The sequence below is a fragment of the Papilio xuthus genome, unplaced genomic scaffold, assembly GCF_000836235.2.
Source record: "Papilio xuthus unplaced genomic scaffold, Pxut_1.1 DF826776.1, whole genome shotgun sequence".
NCBI lineage: Eukaryota > Metazoa > Arthropoda > Insecta > Lepidoptera > Papilionidae > Papilio > Papilio xuthus.
The window spans coordinates 1,072,756-1,081,402 of NW_013531873.1; the positions used below are offsets into that span (position 1 = coordinate 1,072,756).

General features: G+C 38.0%; 1 protein-coding gene across 1 annotated transcript; it reads right to left on the reverse strand.

The window, feature by feature from the left end:
• Positions 1-377: 377 nt before the first annotated feature.
• On the reverse strand, positions 378-8,647 carry LOC106122754 (suppressor of tumorigenicity 14 protein homolog). The gene is made up of 12 exons (XM_013318841.1): positions 8,592-8,647; positions 8,153-8,224; positions 7,330-7,446; positions 6,551-6,685; positions 5,908-6,088; positions 4,480-4,586; positions 3,826-4,034; positions 3,300-3,512; positions 2,184-2,351; positions 1,349-1,473; positions 542-718; positions 378-383 (listed from the first exon to the last, which is right to left on the reverse strand). Exons 3-12 carry the CDS (start codon positions 7,332-7,334, stop codon positions 378-380), a joined length of 1,326 nt encoding a protein of 441 aa, XP_013174295.1. The 5' UTR covers positions 7,335-7,446; positions 8,153-8,224; positions 8,592-8,647.

The window sequence follows — 8,647 nt, forward strand, 5'->3', positions numbered from 1 at the left end:
TCCAAGTTGGAATGCAGTCCCCTGATATTGCAGAGGTCCACAAATCAAAGTCATATCATAAAGTGGCAAACGAGCGAGTGGCTGATATCGCTGATATAGTGAAGTGACAGCCCATAGACATACGCAATTGCATATGCGTTGCCTACCTTTAATCGACGGAGGAGAGGATGCACAGAAAGAAAATATCTTCCCTTTTCATGCATCTCATCCGGAAAGTCTACTTCCACTTCCCATCATTACCTTATAAGAAAAAGGGTGGGAAGGGAAAGAGGACTAAATTAGGTCTTCAGGAATAGCTTCAACTTGAGGCGTGTCTTCTGTATGGTCGTGGTATTTCATCAGACGAGCCAATTCGTGCAAAGATGTTAAAGCTCGCTCTACCACTGTTAAAGAGTTACGCGTTTAATACTTAGCTATAATTGTATAAGAACATAAAATGAAATATCTATTTAAATCAACCAAATGTGAGGTCTAATGAACCTCATAACTGTAAAGATAAATAAGACCTCATATATAATGAAATTACTAGAAGTAAAAATACCTTTCCCATATTACCAGGTTGTAGTTGGCCCATTTCAAAATCTAACTTGAAATCTAGACAGACCGGTCGTATGTATGTAGTGTAAGTGAATGGCTTGTCTACTATTACTAATGCTATGTCGTCCTGGTGGTTGTTCTCTCGACCTTTGTACGTCTCTGGTATGTGGATGTTTTTTACCTGGTTAAAAATGATTTAATAACTACAAGTTTTGTTTTTGTTAAACCTTGATTGCGTCGTACTTAATATTAATTATAAATGTGAATGTATGAATGTATGGATGTTTGTTAGATCTGCCAGAATGGATCTGTCTGAAATTTGGCATTGATGAACATAATCTGGAAGAACATATAAGCATTGGAAATTAAGTTTGCAATTAAGCATGCACTACCGCAACCTTGACCAGGTCATCGGTCCATCGTGTGTGAGGCCTACCTACGCTGCGTCGCCCCGTCCGTATATATATTCATCAGCTCACTATACGTCCCCACCAAAGGGCTTGAAGCCAACCCTAAGTTAAGGGTGATTAGGCCATAGTCAACCACGCTGACCAAGTGCGGGTTGACTTCACACATATATTTAAATTTCTTCTCATATGTGCAGCATCACGATGTTTTCCTCCATCGTAAGAACGTGCGATAAATGTACATATGTAAATCGGAAATGGAAAAACACATTGGTACATGGTGGGATTCGAACCCAGGACCTGCAGATTGCAAGTCAAGTGCTAACATCTATTAATAACAAATTAAGGACAACGCCATCTAGGTACAAACAGAAGATTTATTTTTTTGTATTTTTTGTACTTACATATCTTTTCTGAGCATCCTTATCTCTTGTGTCGCCCCAAGAGCGATATATTTTACCGAGAGCAGCTGCGAAGTTTTTCGCTGGATGTAACGCCTCATTGTTGTCATCGTAGAAGCAATGAGCAGCTGAGATTAGATTAGATTATATTAGATGACATCAGATTAGATTAGATGAGATTAGACGACATACAATGAATTAAATAGGAAAAGATAACCCTTGATATTTTCTGCACCTACTTACACAAATTGAAAAAACTAATTAATACACGTAAAGAGGCACAGACTTTTGGTTTGTTCATTTAACATTTTTTTATCTTTTTTTAGTATGTATCACTGTTGTACACATTTTATTGGATCACAGCTCACTATACGTCCCCACTGAGGGTCTCGGAGCCTACCCTAAGTTAAGGGTGATTAGGCCATAGTCAACCACGCTGACCAAGTGCAGTGACTTCACTCATATCATTGACTTTCTCAGATATGTGCAGCATCACGATGTTTTCCTTCACCGAATCATCGAATAAATGTACATATGTAAATCGATAATAAAAAACATATTGCTACATGGCCGGATTCGAACTCAGAACCTGCAGATTGCAAGTCAAGTGCTTGACCCCTGAGACACCGAAACTCTTGTTAATCTTCTTACAAATATTATAAATGCGAATGTTTAGATGTATGTTTGTTTAAAGGTATCTCCAGAATGACTGAACGGATCTCGATGAAATTTGGCATACACATAGAACATAGTCTGCAAGAACACATAGGCTACTAATAACTTAGGGAGGACGGAGTCGCGGGCGACAGCTAGTGAATAGATATCTTGATAAACTTACCAGAGACAATAGTGCTTCTTTTTATAAGTGATCCTCCACAGATCTGGTCATATTGTCTCGCATCCGGTGAGAGTTTATATATACCCGCGTGCCAAGTCAACTCCCCCCTTACAGCCACTTTACCCCCAATTACTAATTCCGTGCTCTTATCTACTACAGTACCGCAGTCTAAATAAAATATAACATAAGTCTAAAATTTTTGAATATCTTATCTTAAAATATAAATAAATCAATTTAAAATTATTTAATAAAACTAATTAATTAAACTACCAAAATAATACTATAAACTATATACTAAAACTAAACCAAACTAAAAATAAAACTAAATAATATAAAAATCGACCCCAAATCGCTGCGGTCGCACGGTAGGGTTCCCAAGTCATAAATACATAAGTCTTAATATTACTAATATTATATATTTTTTTTAATAAGGTGGCTAACGAGCGAGCGGTCACCTGAAATCGCTTAAATAGCGAAGCGACAGCCCATAGACATACGCAATTGCATATGCGTTGCCTAACTTTAATCGACGGAGGAGAGGATGCACAGAAAGAAAATATCTTCCCTTTCCATGCATCCTCTCATCCGGAAAGTCCACTTCCACTTCCCATCCTTTCCTTATAATAAAAAGGGTGGGAACGGAAAGAGGACTAAATTAAGCCTCCGGGAATAGCTTCTACTTGAGGCGTGTCTTCTGTATGGGCGTGGTATTTCTCCGGACGAGCTAATTCGTGCGAACATGTTAAAGCTCGCTCTACCACTGTTAAATGAGAATGTTTGAATGGATGTTTGTTTGAAGATATCTCCGGCACGGCTCAAAGGATGTTAATGAAATTTGGCACACATAGAACATAGTCTGGAAGAACAAATAGGGCACTTTTTGACTTCTTTTAAATTCAGACCTAAATCGCGGGCGACAGCTAGTATTATAAATGCGAATGTTTTAATGGATTTGTTAGAAGGTATCTCCGTAAAATTGCAGGTATCAGAAGACCGGTCATCATGGCGATCTTTGGGAGGCCAAAGATATCTTCTTCAAGAAGATCTCCATAACAGCTGTTCAGATCTAGCTGAAATTTAACATAGTCTGGCTGAACACATAGTACATGTACTTACTTGGTAGACATTTCATAACGTTCTCCCACTTTCCATCAACACAATGAGCTTTAATCTTTGCACCATTCCAGTAGTAGTGAGGTTTGCAAGTTGCAGCAGCACGTGTACCCTCTAATTCATATTCCCGACAAGGCCATGAACTCTTCGTGTTATTACCATATACCATGTCACATTCATAAGAAGCTGTAGGATTGTCGATGTCTTTGCATTGCCCTGGTAAAAAAATAAAGAAACCACTCTATTAGAGAAACTCTAGTTAAAGAGAAACCTCTCTAAGTGGGAAACCCGGGTTAAGAGAAACCTCTCTAAGTGGGATACTCGGGTTATTAGAAACCTCTCTAAGGGGGAAACTCGGGTTAAAGAGGAGAATCTCTAAGCTGGAAACTCGGGTTAGAAAGAAACCTCTCTAAGTGAGAAACTCGGATTAGCGATAAAATCGCGTTACCTTAGACTCTCGCTTATACACATACAGTATGTTCCTAAAATAAAATAATTTATTAATCTTTTAAATTTTATTTATACTTACGAAGACATCTAGGTATTGCCGCTGACCAAATTCCATCAGAACAATAGATATTGCTTGGATCATCTAAGCCATATCCAGTGTTACATGTAAATTTTAAAGTAGGCGTGTTTAATATCTGACCAGGGACAGCGTTAGGGCTACCTATTACATCATATGTACCGTGCTGCGGATAATCTGGGAGCTTGCATTTTGAATTTATATTTGTAACTCTGTGAATTAAAAAATTACTTTATCATCATCATCAGCCTATACTAGTCCACTGCTGGACATAGGCCTCTCCCATGGCACACCACTGAGTACGATCCTCGGCCACACTCATCCAGCTCTTGCCAGCTCCCCTGCGAATATCATCGCTCCACCGAGTCTGAGGACGTCCTACGCTACTTTTGCCGACCCGTAAAAAATTACTTGTCTTAGTAATATTATATATGTGAATGTTTAGATGGATGTTTGTTTGATGCTATCTCCGGAACGGTTCAACCGATCTTGATGAAATTTGGCATAGATGTAGAACATAGTCTGGAAGAACACATAGGCTACTTAAGTTTTTTTTGCGGGCGTCAGCTAGTCTTTTTGTAAAACGTATCGTTATACGTGTTATTCTTGACAAAAGATTCTTGGTTTCAGAAACCCACTGTTAGTTATCTAACTTACGTAGTAGGTTGAGTTGTAGTTCTTGGTGTACTTTTCGTCGTATGAGGGATTGTTTGATTGCCGCAAAGCTCTATAGATTCGTCAGATCCGTCAGCGCAATCATTTATCTGTTGAAGATTAAAAACTTGATTCAAATCACGATAATTGGATAAGTTTCCAATTGTAGTGATGTGAAGAAAAACTGCTTTTTTAATATATCACAAGGTGGCAAACGAGCGAGCGGCCACCCGAAATCGCTGAAACAGCGAAGTGACCGTTGCCCATAGACATACGCAACCGCATATGCTTTCCTTATAAGAAAAAGGGTGGGAAGGGAAAGAGGACTAATTTTGGCCTTCGGGACGCACACTCATCAAACGAAACGCGGAATTGCTTCCACTTCACGCCTGTCTTCTGTGTGGTCGTGGTATTTCACCGGGGGTGCCGAGCCGATTCGTGCGAAGATGTTAAAGCGGGCTCTACCACTGTTTTTGTTAAGTACTTTTAGATATTGTTAATTAGAATCCTTTGGCTCGAATCGCGTTTACAAAGTGTCAGAATGATTAGTGAGGGGACATAAACGTTGATATTTTAGTAAGGCTAGTGTTGCGATACACCGGCACTGTGTCGGATTTTCTTATTAACAGTAGATGTCAGCATAATCAAGAGTGACTAGTTTTTCTTTTAATTTTACGACAAGGTAACATAGACCTTTAGGTAATATCTTAATTGAAAAATGTTCATTACTTTGGCTTCACATCACTAAAATTCGTCGTTTAAACAGTGACTAGCATCTAAATATACCACGGATACAAAACAACTCTATATACAGGATGTCCTGGAATTACGTGTACAGTGGAGTACCACAGATTTCTTGGTTTAATATGACGATTTAATCCAACTTACATCTAAACAAAGTTGCTTCGGTTAACCGCTAAAGGCTTTAAAGTTAGCAAATTATGTTACATTTATTCAAATATCTCAAAAAAATCTTATATAGATTAAAAACACGGTTTTTTTTTACATAAACTATACCTTTTAGTAAAACAAACTCATAAAACATTTGCAAACATGAATGTCGGAACAAAAATCAATTATATTTTTGCAACCTCCTGTATAATCGATGCCAACTATTGGTTAAATTTTGATTTGGCTCACGGTTTTATGGCAAGCTTTATGCTTTCATTTTTTTCCCCAATATCTTACTAATATTATAAATGCGAATGTTTAGATGGATGTTTGTTTGAAGATATCTCCAGTAAGTCTAAATAGATCTCTATGAAATTTGTCATACATATAGAACATAGTCTGGAAGAACACATAGACTACTTATTATATTTATAATACTGCGGGGACGGAGTCGCGCTACAGCTAGTATTCACATGCTATCTCTCACATTCCCTTTGAAAGAACAGAGATAACATCACATTAGGACAGTAAAATACTTACTCCATTACATTCCGCACCCTGTTCTGCACAGGCGCCGTATGCGCATTGAAACAGATATGGTAAACAGGACATAGCAGCACAAGATCTGACTGTCTCATCAGATCCGTCATTGCAATCTGGTGTACCATCGCAACGATTCTCAGCTGGTATTAATTGTCCGTTAATACACTTATATTGACCACTAGAAAAGAAATCTATCTAGAAGATTCTACATACGAAGTAAAATCATACTTCTTACTAATATAAATACGAATGTTTAGATGGATGTTTGAATAATATATAGGTCATCATCAGCTCACTATACGTCACCACTGAGGGATTCGGAGTCTACCCTAAGTTAGGTGATTAGGACATAGTCAACCACGCTGGCCAAGTGCAGTGACTTCACACATATCTTTGATATTTCTTCTCAGATATGTGCAGCATCACGATGTTTTCCTTCACCGTATCGGATAAATGTACATATGTTAATCGGGAATCAAAAAACACATCGGTACATGACAGGATTCGAACCCAGGACCTGCAGATTACAAGTCAAGTTACCCCTGAGCCATCGACGATCTTGAATATAAGCTACCAAATATTTTTTTTTATTTCAACAACTTTCAAGACAGATTTTAATAAACGTAAGCACTATACTTACTTAATTTCATCACTATTTGTTCTACAAATCGGACTTAGTTCATCTGACGCATCAGCGCAGTCAACCCGACCATTACAAGGTGCGTTACCCGAGACGCACGCACCGTACGCACAACGAAAGAGATTTGATGGACATCTATAAATAATATCCAACTTGAGTTTTTGAAACCTAAGAACTTACTAATATTATAAATGCGAATGTTTGGATTTATGGATGTTTGTTTAAAGATTTTTTTATATCATAAGGTGGCAAACAAGCGAGCGGTCACCAGAAATCGCTATAATAGAAGTGACCGTTGTCCATAGATATACGCAATTGCATATGCGTTGCCTACCTTTAATCGACGGAGGAGAGGATGCACAGAAAGAAAATATTTTCCCTTCCCATGCATACTCTCATCCGGAAAGTCCACTTCCACTTCCCATCCTTCCCTTATAAGGAAAAGGGTGGGAAGGGAAAGAGGACTAAATTAGGCCTCCGGGACACACACTCATTAAACGAAACGCGGAATTGCTTCCACTTGAGGCGTGTCTTCTGTGTGGTCGTGGTATTTCACCGGACGAGCCAGGCCAATTCGTGCGACGATGTTAAAGCTGGCTCTACAACTGTTCGGTGTCTCCAGAACAGCTGCACGGATTTTGCTGAAATTTGTCATACATATAGAACACATTCTGGAAGAACACATAGGCTACTTATTAAGTTTTTTTTCATTCCGCGCGGTCGACAGCTTGTCTCTGTATCAAACAACGGAGATATTGGTCCCAGAAACCCAATATTACCTCATTTTGCGACAGAGGGCGTGTACTTCATCGCTACCATCCCGACAGTCAGGAACACCATCACAGATACTATCCACATTGATACATCTACCACCATTACACTGCCATTGTTCATTTCTGGAAGAAAAGTGACCATCATCAGCTCATTATACGTCCCCACTGAGCTCGGAGCCTACCCTAAGTAACTAAATCATAGTCAATGCTGGCCCATTGTATTCACACATACTGAATTTCTTCTCAGATATGTGCAGCATCACGATGTTTTCCTTCACCGTAACATCGGACAAATTTATTACACATATGTAAATCGGAAATGGAAAAATACATTGGCATGGCGGGATTCGAACCCAAGACCTTCAGATTACATATCACGTGTATACCACTGAATCACTGACACTCTTGTCCTTAATATGACCATAGAAATGAGCAATTAGGTCAGTGGTCCCAAACTTATTTTGTCTACTGCCCACTTTGAGAATAAATATTTTTTTAGCGCCCACATATTTTCACATATTTAAAAACCACTATAACTTCAAATTAAATAATTACTGTGACCTATATATGTATATTAACGGAGAATTCTAAAGGAAACTTTTACTATAACCCGCAACTTGAGACCTGCAGCGCCCACAAGGGGGCGTTATCGCACACTTTGGGAAAGACTGAATTAGGTGAATGGTATGTTTTTGGCAGCTTTCCCCGTATCCCTTTACCCCACTATACCTACTACCTGCTTAACGACCCCTATCATTATTTTTAACAAAACAGAGATATTCTTGTTTGGATTTTGGTCTCAGAAATCCACAATAAGAACTATACTTACTGACAATTATTTGGTCGATTTATAGTTTGTCTTTTTAATCTTTTTAATTCGGCAAATGAATCGTAATTATTCCTGGAAATATATAACAATCATAAAACATCACTCAGATATTAAAGTTTCAAATATGTACCACTGGATTTGATGCAAAATGATAAAATAAACTCGACACCAAAATCTCTGTTTAAAACATATCGCCATCCCTGTCATTATCTTTAATAAAACAGAGATAGCATATTTCAAACGGAGATTTTGGTCTTAGATATACACGGTGTAAGAACGCCTTTATAATTCATTTTAGCTCCAAAAGATGGCGTTTTCTTATAAAATGTCAAAGTATACGGCAAGATTTACTACAAAAATCATAAATTTTACTTATATCTCTAATCAAAATTTAAATTTTGAAGCTTTTTAAATTATAAGTTAAATATGCAATACGTACCTGATATAAAATCCGTCATAATATGCCGTAACCGTATTTATGTGAATAACTGAAAT

Excerpts from the sequence above, each read along its gene's own strand:
- LOC106122754 (XM_013318841.1), bottom strand. Across the intron at positions 4,035-4,479 it reads ACTACAACTCAACCTACTAC|AGTTACAAATATAAATTCAA; the intron begins GTAAGTTAGATA and ends TTTAATTCACAG. Across the intron at positions 2,352-3,299 it reads CGTTATGAAATGTCTACCAA|ACTGCGGTACTGTAGTAGAT; the intron begins GTAAGTACATGT and ends TATTTTATTTAG.